This window comes from Tupaia chinensis, unplaced genomic scaffold (genome assembly GCF_000334495.1).
Source record: "Tupaia chinensis unplaced genomic scaffold, TupChi_1.0 Scaffold000430_1, whole genome shotgun sequence".
Classification (NCBI taxonomy): domain Eukaryota; kingdom Metazoa; phylum Chordata; class Mammalia; order Scandentia; family Tupaiidae; genus Tupaia; species Tupaia belangeri.
Window position 1 is genome coordinate 3591432 of NW_006159935.1, and position 18265 is coordinate 3609696.

Sequence of the window (18265 nt, forward strand, 5' to 3'; positions counted from 1 at the left end):
TGAGAGGTTTTTCACTATAGGGCGTGTGTGCTCGCCAGACAGACAGAGAGAGACATAGAGACAGAAAGTGAGAAATCACCCCCCAGGGGGGATGATCATGCCGCAATCCCTTCTCCTCCATTCTCCTCTCGGGATCTTGGGCACACATGCACACGGGCCCGGCGTGAGTTTTAAGCCACCGGGTCCGGGACGCGAACCGCGGTCAACTACATGGGAGTCCAGTGACATAGCCATTACGCTAACTGCTGGTTCCCTCAAAAGATTTTTTTGAGCAGAAAGAAGAACTAGAGGTCAGAAGATTTATTAGAGTCTTAACTCACCCACTAACTAGGTGAGACCCTGGATAAGTAACCTACATTCTCCTGTTGGAAAAGCTTATAATTTCGTTAATATAGAAAACCTGCTTGGGCTTCTGTGAACTAGGAAGAGGACTTTTATCAGTAAGATCTCAGATAGCCCTGTTCTCAGTGTCAGAGACCTTACTGCACACGGCCGTCAGGGGTAGGAATGGTGATGTGCGATTTGATTCCTCAGCCAGTGTTTATTGGATGTCCATAATGTCCCAGTCATGGTCTTGGGACTAGGATAATGAACAAAGCCAATAGAAGTTATTTCTTCATGAAGTAGAGAAGTTATTCCCTCTGCAATAAAGAATTTCTAGCAAACACTTTTTTGAGCATTTACAATAAGCCAGATACTGCCTTAAGTGTTTAGTGTATATTAACTCTTTTTACCAAATAATCTATGAAATGAGAACTGTTGTTATTTTAGGGCACAGACGGACTAAATAACATGCCCAAGGTCACAGAGCTAGTGAATGGTGAAGCCAAGACCTGGATCAGGCTTTCCAATTGTAGAGTCTGTGTGGTCTTAACTACTATCACTGTCAACTGATTGGTTGACTGAAAGCTACCAGTATTGGTCCTAGTGGATGACAGAGTAAGTAAAAATTAAACTATAGCTACAGTTAGAAATCTGAGAACCTGCTTGGTCTCCCTCTGTGGGGCTCTGGACCTTGATGGGAAGCAGGGACACCAAGCAGCCATGATACTGTCAACTCTGTTCTCCACCAGTTGGCTGTGGCTGTCTGGCTTGAGTTTACTACCTGTTCTCTGGCTCCAGTGTTAAACCACAAGGACTTCACTGCTCCCACAGCCCTGAGTTAATTTCATCTATTGGCCGTTTGCAGAGAAGTAAATAATAACTTGAATTCACAATATTTGGATTGGAATCCCAGCTTGACTACTGACCAATGCTGTCAACACCTTAGGCAATTTTTAATACGATCAGCAGCAACAACAATATAGCAATAGTTGTTATTTATTAAGCATGGCCCTGCATTGTGCTCGGTTCTTTATATTATATTGTTTCTGAGCTTAGAACAACCCTCTAAGGTGTTTTTATCCTCACTTTATAATCTGGTCTTAGCCGCCATCTCTATCACTTACTGTTTAACCTTGGGCAAGTTACTGAATTCCATGAAGTCTTAGTTTTATCATCTGAAAATTGGGGTTATTAATACCTACTTCACAGGTTGCTGAAAGATTAAATATGAAAATGTATATGAAGCCTTCAGGCCATTGCTGATCCCAAGGACAGTGATAACTCTACTACTGTTTATAGCTTAAGGTCTTGCAGCTATTCATGCGAGGAGCTAGGTTTCAAATTCTAAAGGCTGCCTTTGTGAGAGGCTTGAGCTGCACAGTGCTGGTGAGGCAGGTGAGCAGTGGCAGGGGCTTAGAGCTGCTCGGCAGTGGCTCTTACACATTAGAGGGTGGGACTAGCGAACAGCACACCGCAGAGGCTCCTCTCTCCCTGTGCTGAGAGCCCAGAGCCAAGCTGGAAGCTCCCACCATCAAAGAGGTGTTCCTGAAGGCATGGCTATGAAGTCCTGACCTTGCCAGGAGCTACAGGCTAGGAACGGACATGGTAAAAGGACACCAACGCCAGCCAGTGACAGCTGTGCTGGGGAAGACAGTCCCAGAGTCAGCCTGCACACAGGCCGCCCTTCACTTTCTTAGAATTTTATTTTTATTTAATTAATTTATTTGTTTTAATTTGACCAGAGAGGGACAGAGAGAGGAGAGAGAGAGAGCATGAGAATGTGAAAAAGCAAGCCGCCAGATCTGGGACTCGAACTGTGGTTGGCCATGTGGGAGTCCAGCGCTCTTAACCACCACGCCATCTGCTGGCCCTAGGACTGCCCTTTTAAAAAGACAATGCCTTGACGTGTGGACCTGAGGAACTGCCCACCCCTTCCCATGCAGGTTGCAATCTTACAAAGAAGGCAGGCTAAATGATATAATCCCATTTTACAGATGCAAAAACTGGAATGCACAGCTCAGAGAGCACTAGTGAGGCGTAGAAACCAGACTTGAACTTTCAAGGTCTTAGACCAATCTTCGGATAGGTCTGCATAGTTCAACTGGTTCTATACGGGGAATGAAATGAGAAAAACCAACAATCAGTGTTTTACCTTTATTTGATTTTCTGTATGTTTTGATTTGAATGATTTGTGTTGACATGCATGGCTTAGGTCAGTATGTTAGTGACAGTAAGATTCTGGGCTGTCTTCTAGCTTTGCCAGGTGTACGTCCTCAGAGCCTCTTTTCCTGTTTTCCTTGTCACATGGCATGTGTGTGTGGTTATTTGCTCACGTCTCCTTCCCTTCACGAACACAGGAATCATCCAGAGGCAGGGGCCATGTACGCCCTGCTACCTCGGACAGCGCATGACACTGTGGGTGGCAGTGGAGGGTACCAGGTAGCAGTCAGGGACAGAATACGCCTAACTTTGTAAAGCAAGCCTTCCTACTCCTCAGCCTCCCACTACATTAGGAGGGGAAGTAAGTAAAGAAGTACCTTTGAGGGACCTTGCCTGGCCGTGGGTGCAGCTCGGACCAGAATCCAGGGCTGTTGAGTCAGCAGTTTCCTAGAGCTACCCCTGGGGAAGATGGTGTTGAAAAGCCTGAAGGCTCAAGATAAATATGGAGAGTTCTCCTACTGTTCCTGTTTGCTTTGTTCCGTTTTGCTTTTGTAAGCATATGCTTGTCAGTTAGGGCTGAAACCGAACAAAACAGCTGCTAAATAGGGTGCTAAGAGAAATAACATTTTGGTCTTTTTAAGGCCAGTAAGCTTAGAGTAAGCACAGTCGCTAGGCAGATGTCAGTAGGCGATCTGGGGGTAGGCGGTCATTCTGGGAGCCGAATCAGCCCTCCGGATCCTGTCCAGGGACCAAGGGCCTCGAGTAAAAGCCCGCTGTCTCAGAGGGACTGTGTCTTCAAGGAGAGTTTTTGGAAAAGAGTGTCTGCAGTCCATTCTACCATGGCTCATCCTCCCTACTAACCCCATCTAGAATTTGTTTTCAAAGAAAAGGGGGCGAGGGACCAGCAGTTAGCATAATGGCTATGTCATTGGACTCCTATGTGGTCGACTGTGGTTCGAGTCCCAGACCTGCTGGCTTAAACTCACACTGGGCGTGTATGCGTGCGTGCCCAAGATCCCAAGAGGAGAATGGAAGAGAAGGGATTGTGGCGTGGCCATTCTCCCTGGGAGGGGATTTCTTGCTTTCTGTCTGTCTCTGTCTTTCTGAGGAGTGCACACACCCCATAACAATAACCTCTAAAAAAAAAAAGAAAAGAAAAGGGGGCGAGACTGACAAGAATGTGCATCTTTTCTGGTGCTAAGGAAATGGCCACAGGTACAGATTTCAGTCTTTTGGATCTTTAGTCCTGAGAGGTTTTCTGGTGTCCTGTGAACACAGGCTGGAGCCTGCCTTCTGCCACCTCAATTTTTATCAGCTGATAGAGAATTTATTCCAACATCCCAGAAGCCTGAACAACTTAATATGTCTCCTCAATTGTCTTACCCATTTCTAAAGAGACATCTGTTGGCTCATAAATCGCCGACCCTGTTTGCTAAGGTTGGGGTGGTAGTATTGGTTTGAAAGCAATAGGTTTTCTTTCACTGGCTTTATTGACTTTTTTAGTAGAAAATCAATTAAATGTGGACTGAATTTTGTTGTGGTGGATTTCTTGTTTACTAAATGAACTTATTTTCAAAGAGAAAAAAGAAAAGCGAGGAAGGACATGAATATTTATTATATTTGATTTTAGCCAAAAGGCTGAGGAGTGATGAGATGCCTAGTTATTGAAATCCTGTCATGTATCAGGCCCGAAGCTACTGACAGTTGAGACACGTACGTCCTCGCAGTAACCTTGAGGGACGTATGTCCCCACTGTAAAGACGAAGAAACTGAACCTTGGAGGAGCTGGGAAACTTGCCTGACAGTAGACGAACGCTCCATACTTACCTTGGGCTGCCAAACGTGCCTGGCCCAGGTTGAAGAGTGAGCAGAATGTCAACCAAGCGCCCAGAGTTCTGATTTTGCGGTGCTGGTGGTATAACGGGTAAGAGCTCGGGGTCTGGGGTCTGACTGGCCAGGTCTCCCTCCTGGCTCTGCCAGTCACTGGTGGTAAGACCACGGTCAAATGTCAGTCTGTCTGTGCCTCAGTTTCCTCCACCGTAAACCAAAGATGGTAACAGCGCTCAGTTGAGAGAGCTGTGATAACGAGGTGAGTTTTGTATGGAAAGTGCTTAGCATGGTTCCTGGCGCTTACCTGCTTCAAGGGTAGCTCTTATTACGATGCGTATGGTAACAACTCCCAGTGTTGGTCTCTCTCAGCGCTTACCGGAAAGTTCCATGTTCTCTTAGGGACTAGCCAGTCTTTGGCTATATCGTTTTATTTGATTATGAAAGAATGTAAGCTACTCTACCTTAGAATTAAATTCTCGGCTCAGCCTCCCAGAAAAGGTTAAGATCGGAATAAAGGCACGTGGAGCCAACAGGGATTCGCGACTTCGGTAAATGTCAGTGGTTTGCTCTTTCCTCCTCCGTGTGCGTAACCTCCTTCCATGCAGGCTACACTGGCTTTAAGAGCAGCTCGGCAAACACGAGGCGGAGAATGAAGCTGTAACATGATTATTAGGCACAGCGTCCTCTCCTCGAGGTAGCGCACCGGAGGCTCCGCCTGCTCCAATCGGCTTGATGGATTTTTTTTTTTCCCTAGTGCTGGAAATACTATAGAGGCTTACACTTGTGACAGTTTTGTGCATTTGGGTTAGGGTAAGGGACGTGGAGGGGACGGTCGCTGGAACAGTTTGTCTAGGTTGAAAAGAAATGACTTAGGCTTACCAGACCTTGGGTTCTGCATCCGATCCCATTGTTCTCTGACCTCTTCTCCACGTGTCATGGAGAACTGGAAATGGGGCTTCAACTTTATTCAGTAACTAGCCGTCTAGCAGTTCCTGCTGGATACTGTGCTAAGCTGGTAAGCATGCGCAGCCCTGCCCTAGGGTGTCGGTAATTCACCAGGGGAGAGCTACGTAAGAGGCGGTAGCATGACGCGAGAGTGGTTTGCTGGCTGCAGAGGCGGGAACCCTGTTGTCAGAAAGGCGTCACAGAGGAGAGAGCAAACTGAGCCTTCCGGGCTGGGCTGGGCTGGGCTTCTGGAGAATGGCGGAAGGAATCATCCTGGCAAATGGGCACTGTGAACCAAGACCCTGAGCCGGGTGGGGTGTGCCGGGAAATGGCAAGTGCTTTAGATGATTGGTGAGAGCACAGAATGAAGGTGGGACCCGAGAGTGAGAGGACCTTGACTTTCGGTTAGAACCATGTCTTACAGGTTTTAAACCATGGAGTGCCATGGCTAGACTTGTTCATTTTAGAATTATCAGTGTGGAGAATAGCTTGAAAGGAAGAAAGAAGTCATTGGAAAGAAATGGTCCTGGAAGAGATGGTGGGGCCTACTGAGTGGATGGAATGCAGAAGGTGGATGTGGCGGACATTTGGAGATCTGAGCGTGGGCATTACTAAGCAGAATGAGGTGGGGGTGGCGAGGGGTGTAAAGGAACAGGAAGGCGGGCATGTATTTTTAGTCAGAGTGGTGGTGCCCAGGAGCGTAAATAAATGCCTTCAAGTGGACATCTGAAATAGGGCTGAGGAGAGGACATTGCACTTACAAAGTTGAGGTCATGGCCTGTTCAGGCCCCCTCACTGCGTGGCTGGGTCGTGGGGAAAGTCATGACGTGCGTCATGACTTTTCCGTGGCTGGGTCGTGGGGAAAGTCATGACGTGATTTTTACGACAACCCAGTGTAAGAATGTGACAACGGTCATCCGTGTTTATGTAAAGGATACTCGCGAACATCTAGCCCTCCAGGCTCGGATCTAGGTACTGAGATTGGGGAAAGAGAGAAGGGACTTTATGTCTATCCCTGAATAGTGTGTCTGCCTTCTGCTGTCCAGGGTCTCGGGGAGCTTCCTCTTTACAAATATCTTGGCTCTAATCACGTTGCTCTGTCTCATTACTTTCAGCAGACATAAGCTATAGATGCTTCCAGATTTCTCTTTCTAGACTGGTTCTCCTGTGGAGGTCGCGGTGTGCCATCCATCCCCTCCCCACTACTGAGGGTCTCCTTGTGTGTCACCTCCCAGGTGTATAGGCGGTTAGCCATGGTGGTCACCAGGGAATGGTCTTCAGCTGAAGGACATCACTTCATCCAAGTTTATCATCTTAGGGCAAGGAGAGGAGACAGCTCACATGCAGTGACTAGTCAGTGGAGTATAAAGCTCCCCCTTGCTTCCTGTGGGGTCATCTAAAGGGTCATCCCAGCTGCAGAGCCACCATGGGACTCAGATGAGCTTTGGTTTCCACTGCCTCATGGTCCAGCCTTGCCTTCTGCTCAGTCTAGTCTTCTTCCTTCTCTGTCTCATAAGTGTTGGTCCCCAAGTATATCCAGTAAGCTCAGTTAGTGGAAATCTCAGAGGTTCTCAGAGTCCGCTCCCTGGGAACTGGCCTTACACGATGGCGGGTTTCAGTTTGGTGGGCTGCCTACACACACCGGGACCAGCGGACCTCCTTGGTGCCTTTGCCTTTGCTTCTGAGCCCTTAAGAGAAATAATTTAGAAAAAACTTTTCTTAACAAAACCCAGATCCTCCTGAGACTTCCCTACCACCCATCCCTGAGAAGGGAGCCATGAGGTGGGATGACCTTTGGGTACTTAAGCTGATCCCCACTCTGTGCCCGTTTCTGCTTCTGTCCTCTCCTCAAACTCCTGTTTGATTTCTAAGGTCCTTAAAGCAACCACAAGTCACCATCCTGCGTCTCACGATCTCTCTTTCTTTGATAGTTTTTTAGCCAAGAGAAGTGAATGTTGAAAACACAATTGAGATATTTCAAGCAAATGTAGAACCTCTCTCAAAATATGTTGCAGAAACACACTGAGCAAATGAAATACTGGGAAGCACAGCTTAGAAACAAACAGCAGCTGCCACCATTACGGGCTTTATTTTATTCCCCCTTTTCTTCATTTCTTTCTTTAATACATTTGTAATAAAACCTGCTACTCTAATGGCCTAATATCTTAACAAACAAAGATTTTCGTTCCCATCCTGAGGCCTCCCAGGGCCTACACAGTGTAGTCAAGCTCTGAAGTGCTAGCTGGCTTGGAGCCCTAGTCCTTTAACAGTTTTCTTCTCCTATGGCTCTGTACAGGAAGGTTGTCTACACCTGCCTGGACCACGTGGGGCATAGCTGGAACTTTGGACTTTAAAATGAGAACTTGGGTGTGGGTTCTCGCCCTTTTTGTTTTCTGAGTCAGTAATGCTAACTCCAGTCTTTCTCAGTGACTGAGTGCTTTATGTTGTTTTGTTTGCATTATTTTTAAAAAAATGTATCTATTTTCCATGAGAAATCTTCAAAGGCACATAGCCAAAGACTTTTTTGGGGTCTGATTTACTAAAGACCATGACTTCAGAAAATTCTGTTTGTCACAGCAAAGTCATTTGTCTCTTCCCCAAGAGTAGCAGAGGAGCTGCTTCCCTCAAGCAGCCCCTGTCCCATTTCAGTGCTACTGGTGGTGTGGACTTCTTTACAGAAGTGAATTCTATTCGGTGTTAATAGATTGTTGGCTGTGTGCAAGGCACTGTGCTAGGTCATCACTTTCACAAGAGCTCTGCTAGGTAGATGCCATCCTGTTTTTCAGCATCATGTTGCTCTCCCAGGGTCTCCCACCATTGCACGGCCATCAAGGCACAGCTGGTATTTAAGCCAGGGCTGTCTGAATCTGAAGCCCAAGCTGTTCCCCTCCTGCCTCTCAGACACCCACTGCAATGAATGATATATGATGGTGCTCTCATCTGAGTGTTGACTTCAGGTCAAAAGTTGCAGCCTTTATTTGTTCCTCAGAGTGATTTTTGGTTTTATTGTTTTTTTTTTTTTCTTTTGATTAAGTGCCTAGCACTTAAAAATTAGGAGATCTCAAATTAAACAAAATGTTTGTTTTATTCTTAAAAAATCTTTAGACTTGGCAGTCTTGTCCTCATACGTTGACCTGACAGTAGTTGGCTCCCGCTAAGTAAACTCTCACCCCTCCCACCCTGCTCGCTTTAAGAAGACATGACTTCTCAGTACTTCTCCAGTTTGTCATAGGCCCCAGTGAGGCCAGTTTTCTTATTTACACTACTTGTCTGGCCTTTGTAGGTATTTTTGTTGGTAACTTTTGATTCTGGGGCCAAAAGGTGGTTTAGTGGTTAAGGTGCTGAACTCCCACACGGCTGGTCGTGATTCAAGTCCTGCACTTGGCAGCTTAAAAGTCACACCAGGCATGTGTGCGTGCATGCCCAAAATCCCAGGAGGAAAAGGGAGAAGGGATTATGGCATGGCCACCCCCTTGGGAGGGTGATTTCTCATTTTCCCTCTCACTGTCTCTTTTTGGCAAGTGAACACACCCTATGGCAAAAACCTTAAAACCAAAAACCAAACCCAAAACAAAATGACTATCTGTCCATTTAGAAATCAGTAGAGGTAAAAGGCAATTTCTGCCTCTGAGTTGAATTTTATAGGCCTTGATTTTCCCTTTCAAATTTTTGGGATAGTAATTCATTAATAGTTATTATTGGACATTATTGAGTAGTCTAGCATTTAGCTGATTTTAGGGGTTAATGGAAACCTATTTGATGACAAGAACTTAAATCCTCCAAATTAGTTTATATTCTAAATCCCATAGTCACTCTGAGGTATATAGGAGCTGGAAGCCATCTTACAAAAGTATGTTTTGCAGAAGCAGCACTATAGAAAGGGGAGAGGAATTAAATTTTAAAATTTTAGCAATATTTAATACTATATTATTTATTTTATTTATTTGCATTCATTCATTGTACATTAATACATTATACAAAATGAGATTTTTCCATCCAGAATACATTGTCTATTGGCTCAATCAAGGATGTTACCATACATGTTATTGTCAACAAATGATTTTCTGTTTCTTATTTCTTATGTATTTTGCTTTCTTTTTTTTTTTTCTTTCCTCCTTGATTCCCTACTTCTCACCCTCTGCTATTTACCCCCTCCTCCCACACTGTCTCTGGTATCTACAGTTTTCTATGCTTTTTCCCCACATTTTATTGATTCTGTAAAGATCTTAATTAATTTAAAAACTTTCAATAGCAATCACAGTTGATATGTACATATCTATAAATGCATGTCTGACTTTAGGCATAAACCTCAGTGAGTAAAGTGAATATACTATAAAGTAGCACCTAATTGGAGTTAGGTAGCTTACAGCATTCATTAAATAGGTATTAATGGGCATTTTTTAACAATGCATGTTTTAATTTCAAGAAAAACAGTTTTAGCTTTAATAAATCAAAATAAAAATATGTTAAGAGAAATTTGCTTTAAACTTAAAGCCAGGAAAAAGGTTAGGATTCAGTTCAAATAGTAGGTAGATGAAACTATCAACAGTTCAAGAGAAGACAGAAATCCTTAGGTATGGAAATCAAAGCATCGAAAAAAATCAGTAATGTTTTAGTCTAAAGTCAAAAAATTCTATTTCACTAGTTCAGTCTCATGTAATTAATCTCTCTCCTATTGAATTTGCAGTGTTACTGTGGTCCGATCTTTTCCATTTAAACTCTGGAAGTTAACGTTCAGCTCCAGACTTGTCTCTACCATTAGGCTGGCCATTCTCTTGGTTGTTTTTTGTACTCTTATTTCTGTGTGTCTGACTTCAGTTTTCCTTGTATAGCACTCTCTTCAGCACTTATGTTTTCCCATTCTTTCCTTGATTGCATTGTTTCTGATGAGAGGTCCAAGGTTAGCCTGATGGGATATCCTTTGAAATTAACTTGACACTTCTCTCTTGTCAATTTTAGTATCTTGTCTCTCTCTGTGGTTTTGGCTATGATGTGCCTTGGGTCCTTTGTTTTTCTTGGGTCTGGATATTTGAGTGTCTCTCTAGGTTTGGAAAATTTTCTTCCAGGATTTCATGGAGTAGATTATCTATGCCCTTATTAGTTTCTCCACCTTCTGAAATACTGATGATCCAGATGTTTGGGGATTTAATGGTATCAAGTATTACTTTTATGTTATTCTCATTTTGGGGGGTTATTTTCTCAGTCTTTTTGGTGACATTTTCTAGGTCAGAGGTTCTATCTTCTACATCTGAGATTCAATCTTCTGCATGATCAAATCTGCTTTTAATATTTTTAAGGAAGGTTTTGATTCCTTGTATTACAGCCTTCATCTCTAACAATTCCATTTGATTCTTTTTTTATGATGTGTATCTCTTTCAGATCATACAAAAGAACTTCCTCAACTCCTGGAACTCTACTCTTTTCTCCTGCATTTTCTGGAGTTCGTTATCTCTCTTCTCTTGCATTTTGGTTAGCTTTGTCACTATGAATATTTAAAATTCTTTATCTGACATTTCCATGAGTTCCCTTGTATTGTCTGTGGAGGAAGAGGAGTTATTCTTTTCCCTTAAAGGAGAGATATTTTCTTGGTTTCCCATATTTCTTGTGCCTCTGCAGTAGTTTCTAGTCAACTGATGGATTATATGGTTTTTTCTAGTTTTTGAAGCTAAATCTGAGCATTCAGAGGCATGCAGGAGAAGGTGACTTGCAGTCTCCAAACAGTACTGATTTTGTCCCTCTGTACAGCAACTTCAGTGAAAATTGAGGACTAATAGGACCCTAAAAGTATTCAGCTATTTGGCTACTGAGCACCTAGGTCTGTCTGGAAACTCAGTGCGTGGAAGCTGAGCAGAAAAGTGAGAAATGTAAAAAGAAAAGGAAAAGGAAAAATGAGAGAGAGAGAAAAAAAAAAAGACAAAAGAGTAAATTAAAAAAAAAAGAAAAACATTTTAAGCAAAAAATGAAAACCAGTGCTGCTCAGAGCTGAGATGTAGATGGCTTGTCCTATGGGGGCAGGGGGATAGGTAGGAATTAGCAAGACAAAAGAGCAACAGAGAGCTAAGAAGTTTAAAAATTTTAAAAATTTAATAATTGAAAATATATAGAGAGAGTGAAAGAGACAGAGAGAATCAGTAGGGTGCTCTAACCTGGCTCCTGGCTAGATCTGGGGAGCAGGAGGGTGAAGTCTGGGCAGAAGGTCTTCTAATCCCTGAATGAGGCCGCTCAGAAAGTGCTATACTGGGAGAAATGTTCACCTGTTGAAATATCCATTTTGTAAAACAAATAATAATATGATTGAATGCATGGAAGAAAATAAAATGAAAAAAAATTAAAGAAAGAAAATAAAATTTTAAAAAAGAAAGTGCCATACTATTTAATAAAATACTACAACACATGAGAACTCTCAGAGGTAAAGTCGCTTATTCGCTTGTTTTAAATAAGTATTTGCTTTTGATCAAGACAAAGGCTGGAATACAGTTTTAGATTTTATATTGTTCTCTTTCAGGACCCTGCAGGGATCTTTGAATTGGTGGAACTTGTCGGAAATGGAACATACGGGCAAGTCTACAAGGTGAGTGAGTTTGAGCCTGGGCTGTGCGGTTGGGTTCATGAACGCTGAGTAGCAACGATGTCTGTACTTGCTCATAAATGCCTCATAACAGGTTTAAAATGAAATATGTGTTAATTGACTCTCCAGTAAAAAAAAAAAAAAAAAAAAAAAGTCTGTAGTTAGGTCGCCGGAACTGGATTCTGTGGTTTGGGTATTTCCCTTCATTATACATTAGCACTTTTACATCTGACACTCGAATTCTGATGCAGCTTAGTTGAAGCTCTTCAAATGTTCAGTTTCATTTACTTTAATCACTGCCAGAACTGGTTTTCAAAGGAGCAAAGGATGCCATTTACTTTAGAAATTCAAGCTATCACACTATCACAGCTGGAAAAGGAGATTTGTTACTGGCCTGGGGCATGAGTTAAATGAGTTTAGTGAACAGAGCTAGGAGAAAACTGGCCACTTTGCAAAGCACTTGCCTGATACCAGCCCACATTTTACAGGATAGGAAAGGATTAAGAGTTAAATTTCAGTTGTGATTGAGCTAAGGAATAAGGAGTCCTTGAATTTTACTAATTTTTATGTACAATTTACCCCCCAAAATATATTAAAAAGCTATTTTCCCCTGGTAAATGACCCAAAAAAAGAGCTTGAAAACGTTAATGTCCCCTCTGATTGTCAAAAGGAAATGGGCATGAACTGTTTCTGAACTAAAACTTTGGAGGTTTTGGTGGATGCGCTATTGAAATGCTTTCAAAATAAACCAACAGTTTCCTCATGGTTATTCTGGGGGAACGTCCCTGTCCCTCATCTTCCCTCATGGTAGTGACATATAATTGATTGGCATTTCGATTACAAATGAACTCTCATTGTTGTACTATTTTTAAAACTTCTCTGAGCCCTGAATCTTTCTGTTACTGTAGATTCAGATTGTAATATTTGCAGTTCTGTAGAAGAGCAGACGTACAGGGAAAGGTGTTTCTGAGCCTGGTTTTTAAAGCACCGTTGGGAATGAGTACATCTTACCCCTTCATCTATCAGGAGGTACCCTTTGGGGTCCACTTCAGGGCATATTTTTTCCCTTACAAGAAATGATCAGGTCCTCCGATGTCAACTCTCTACAATTAGACAGGATGTAGTCTACCCAGACTGTTCACTTGATGTTGATCCTGTCTGACACAGAGAGAAATGCGTCTCAGCAAATGCTTTTAAATACTTTCAGTGAAGATAATTAGGTTGGAAGATTGTGTTATTGCATTTTGGGAAATTGGATTGAACTTATGAAGTAACATGGCTAATGACTTAAGCTCTGATTTAGGTAGAAAATTACTTCTGATTTGCTGTCAGGAGAGGGGCAGCTCTGTATGCTGTAGACTTTGGGGTTCCCCTTCTCAGAGCAGCTGCACGGCTGTGCCGAGGCTGGACCCCTGTAGAAAAGCACGTGGGAGCCCACGCATGACTTGGTATGGTAATCCAGGAGGCCGGGCTGTCCACTCTTGCCAGGAAAGGTACAGAAGGATTTCATGAATGCCAGGATGTTTGGAAAACCCAGTCTTCTCCAATTTCTTTTCTTTTTTTTTTTTTTTTTGGAGAGATTTTCACTGTAGGGCGCGTGCGCTCGCCAGACAGACAGAGAGAGACATAGAGACAGAAAGCGAGAAATCACCCCCCAGGGGGGATGGTCACGCCGCAATCCCTTCTCCTCCATTCTCCTCTCAGGATCTTGGGCACGCACGCACACGCGCCCGGCGTGAGTTTTAAGCCACCGGGTCTGGGACACGAACCTCGGTCGACTACGTGGGAGTCCAGCGACAGAGCCATTACACTAACTGCTGGTTCCCTCCAATTTCTTGTTATTCACCTGGGAAGGAAAAGGACAAATGACAGAAGATCTCAGATCGTTTTAGCAATTGGCTTGTTAACATCATTACTCTTTTTAAAAATTAACTTATTTTTAATTTATTTTTTTCCTATTCAGTAAGAGTACATTTTTATTTATTTACTTACTTCATTCAATCACGGTGTATCATTAAAGCATACCAAGTGAATTTTACCATCATGATACACTGCCTATCAATTCAAAGACATTACCATATACACTTTTTGGGGGATAATTCAAATAGAAAACTTGTTTTATTTGACTGTTGACATTATTATTCTAAAGCAGTCCTTCCATTCTCTTAGTGGTTGAAACAATACTTTGGCACTTTCCAAGTGAAGAGAAAAGCCTGCAAGGGATGGTCATGGCAAATGCATCAGACTTTGGGACAGGGACCAGGTCTCTCTTACCAGCCTCGGGTTTTCCTTTATGGCTGTCACAGCTTTTCTGTGCGGTAGTGAATGAGAATGCAGTTAGAAATGCTTTGGAGACTTGTGATGATTTATCTGAAGAACTATAACTCGCTGCTCAGTGAAGGGTTTGGTTTCTAGGCAACGGGATGGTGTGAGGTGGCATTGTTCATGAATGGAGACACCTGTATTTCTTGAGGCCACTAATGTAGTCCTGCTGTTCACCCTGAGTTCTGAAAGATTAGAGCTTAACAAAATAGCACAATCTGGGCTCAAAGATACGTGACCCTAAAGAAAATTAAATCAGAAGGGGTTTGCACTACAGTTTATATAATGTTTATGGAATAGGTATATTTATAAAATGTTGTAGGTATGAATAGAAATTTTACAGTACTAAGAGGCAATCCTCTTAGAGGCAAAAATTCTATGATAAATATTTTCCTTACATTATATATTAACCTTTGATTTTTAAAAAATCTAGCTTTTGATGTTTCTTATTTTCATAAAGTAAAGTATAATTTTATCAATAACTATATGAGCATAGGCTTTATTTTATGGAATATTTATCATAAGATCTATTTATTTATTTTTTATTATTTATCGGGCACATGCACTTGCCAGAGGGTATGGAATGAGAAGGCTCCCCGCCATGGGGGAAGGCCATGCCACAATCCCTTCTCTTCCATTTCTCTTTCCTTTCAGGATTTGGGGCATGTATGAACCTGGCATATTTCTCAAGCCGCTGGGTCTGGAACTCGAACCATGTAGCCAGGTGTATGGGATCCAGCCATGTTAACCACCATGCCCAGGCTGGTCCCTTAAGTTTCTTTTCATAAGTTGCCCTAAAAGAGTCACAATACAGTTTAATTTATGTGCTTTTTTTTAAAGAAACTTAGAGCTGACTCCATGTACAGTGGTGATGAGCTGCTCCAAAGAAGCCAGATCCCAAATGGTAACCATGTTCGAACCCCAGCCAGGACAGCCTGAAAACATGCTAGGCATGTGCATGGGTGCTCAGGGTCTGATGGGCTGGACTGGAGGAGGGGGATCGCAGGGTGGCCAGACCCTCTGAGGGGTGTCCATCTCATGAACACATCATGCACTCCATCATGAAGAAAGAAAAGAAAACATAATACATACAAGAGTATGTATAAATGAAGAGAATATTTCCTGAATCATATCTGCCTGTGAGCCAGATACATCTGGCTATAGAAATAGAAGTATTTTATACAAAGGACATTTAGTAATATCTAGCTTTTCTTTTTGTTTCAAAAGTCTGAAATATTCTTTTTCTACTTTATTTATTTATTTAAATTTGACCAGAGAAGGACAGAGAGAGAGAGAGAGAGGGAGAGAGCAAGTTGCCAGGTCCAGGACTCCAACTGTGGTCAGCCATGTGATATGGGAGTCCAGCGCCCTTAACCACCACGCCAGTGCTGGCCCCAATATCAAGCTTTTCAGAGTTGCTTCTAGTCTTACTTCCGATTCTAGTTTATGGTTGCCTGTTACTGATAATGCTAGATTTGTTCATCATTCCCATTTTGGTCCTAGGTAATCAAGTAGCAATTCAATGTCTGTTTTCTTTCTTCGTTTGCTGGATAAAATAGGTAAATAATAAAGAATAGCGATTCTCCACTAGGACTCGTAATGAGAAAAACATCTTTCTGTGCCCATGGTTCCCATTAAAACCAAACCAACAAAAGGCCACATACCTATTTGCTGAAGGTCTTGGCCATTTACTGGCATGCCACCTACTGGGAACCCAATGGAAGCCGGACACAGTTTTGTTAAAATAGAGTAATTATTTTAATGAGTTGAGATAATTGTTTAATGTTTACTGCTAAAAACCGCTATAGAAGAGCCACAGATTTCTAATTAATGTTGGTCTGTTTTGTTTCTCAGTGTGTCCTTTTGAAATTTAATTGGTTATTACAATGATGAAGACATATTTTATCCCAGGGTGATAATGTGGATTGGGCGTGTGATGGCTTCCTCAGTGTTTCTCGTGTTTTTTTTCAACCCTCCTGAAGGGCATGAAGTGCAAACTGTAAAGGCCGTCTTAGTGGCAATGGTTTGTGAGAGAGAGACACTGTGAATGCCTGTGCGTGTGCGCGCGTGTGTGTGTGTGCTTGTGCGTGTGTATGTGTGTGTGTTCAGAGGGCTGCCAGGGTCCTCACAGGCCATCCTGTCAGAGGGTTCCTCTCCAGCTGGCAGTCCAGCCCAGCCTTGTTCACCTCCAGTCATTAGAACTCATTGTCTCCCAGCCAGCCCCTTGTCCCACAACCCCTTTGAATGTTCATTAGCACACTGAGCTGCGACTCTGCCTTCCTGAGGACTTATCATTCCAACCCCATTTCCTATCTTCAGAGCTATTTAAAATGAACTATCTTGCAAGAATATCGCCTTTCAGACTGTGAAGACTTCTGCCTCCTTCCCCCATCGTCAGCTCCTGTCTTCCATTCTCCAGGCGGGATGGCCTCAGTCGTGTCAGTCTTCTCCGTCTCGTGTAGACCCACACCCTTTCCTTACCCTAGCTTCTATCCTGGAACTGTATTAGCATATTACTGGAAATGATGTTTTATACTCGTTAATGCTTTTAGATTTTGTAAGACCTTTTATAAATACTACTTGATTTTTGACTTAGTTTCTATCATAATTTTATGATCAACTTGTTCTTACCTCAGGATCTTTATAGTTTCCATTTTCTGGGCCTAGAACACTTCCTCCTCAGCCTTCTCAAGACTGACTCCCACTCCTTCAGACCTCAGCTCCAGTGTCACCTCCTCAAGGAAGTCCCTTTCCATCCCTGTGTCTCCGCAGCTGCCTCTGCTCCCCTCCGCCATAGACTTATCACATCCACCTGTTCTGTTGTCTTTAGGCAACGCCTCTTCCTGAATTATCCCTCATTTATAGATGTGTTAGGTACTTGAAATACATTAAGGGCAAAGTCAGAGACTAGTCCGCCATCACTGGATCCCCAGAATTGAGCTCTGTTTTCCTTGATCATTCTTTTGTGTTCATGTTCGTTTTTTCAGCACTTTCCATGAAATATTAGTTTGCTTATTTCAGCAAGATACAATTATACAAAAAATAATAAGCAAAATGACGGATTTTCTTTATGGTGGGAGGCGGGTTTTATGTTGAATGAATTGTCAATAGTCTACAAGCCAGTATTTAGTGTGTGAAGTGAGTATGTGGAAAAGTATTGAAAAGTGTAGACTGCCAGGCTCCAACCTCTGGAGTTTTGATTCAGTAGCTCTGAAATACGCTCCAGGAGGCTGCATTATTTTTTAAAGACAGGATCTCACCCTTAGCCTCCCAGCTGGGGTTTCAGGTACACACTACCATGCATGGCTCTCTCTGTTTTTAAGACAGAGTCTCATTCTGTTGCCTAGGCCAGCCTCAAGCTCACCATCCTTTGCCCCAGCCTTCCGAGTCACTGGGGTTACAGGAACACACCCCTGTACCAGCCTTTAGGGTGGACCGAAGTTGAATCTGGTCCTAGCCTGCAGGTCAGCAGTGTCTGAGCAGCGCAGGCCACGAACACACTTTTAATAAGTGTGCAGGTTCATCCTGATGTCCAAGGGCCCGGGGACCACATCTCCAGAAGCGCCACCAAAACCGTTGCATTACTGTGCGGTTGCTTGAGTGAACGTGAATCCTAACGTTTTTTGTACTCATTGATTTTAGAATTTCCATGCCGACTCCAACTTGCATAAATGGAGAAAAGTAAGAAACATAAAGAACTTGCCCTGAGATGGGATAAACAACCAGTTTTGACTTACTCACTCAGAGACTTGACTCTCCGTGTTTTTATTTGGTACATTTGTGATTACAGTTTAAGGTTGTTCCTGAATAACTCAGTGCAAGACCCAAGAGTCAACGTTGTCAAACGATATACAAGAATTTGAGTCTGCTGCATGAGCTTTTTTTCAAATCTGTGTATTGTGCTCTCTTTAAATAAAACGTTTTAGCAGTCAGCGTATTAATAGTCCTGACGTGACAGTTCTCTGGCATTACCCAGGATGCAGCACCGCCGTGCGCACGGTTGCCGTGAATCATGTATTACGCTATTCACTTCTTGTTTGGCAACAAGTGAGTATGGGAGAACGCTGCGCTTCTTAGCTAACAGTGGCATTTGTTTCTGATAATCACGACTTTCCA

At 42.9% G+C, this 18265-nt stretch overlaps 1 protein-coding gene across 4 annotated transcripts in view; it reads left to right on the top strand.

The window, feature by feature from the left end:
- TNIK (TRAF2 and NCK interacting kinase) overlaps positions 1 to 18265 on the top strand; it is a 417539-nt gene that overhangs the window by 84139 nt on the left and 315135 nt on the right. For all 4 annotated transcript variants that reach the window (XM_006155057.3, XM_027774424.1, XM_027774425.1 and 1 more), the window contains exon 2: positions 11765 to 11830. In XM_006155057.3, the coding sequence (XP_006155119.1) occupies positions 11765 to 11830 (66 nt within the window). The remainder of the gene's footprint in view (positions 1 to 11764; positions 11831 to 18265) is intronic.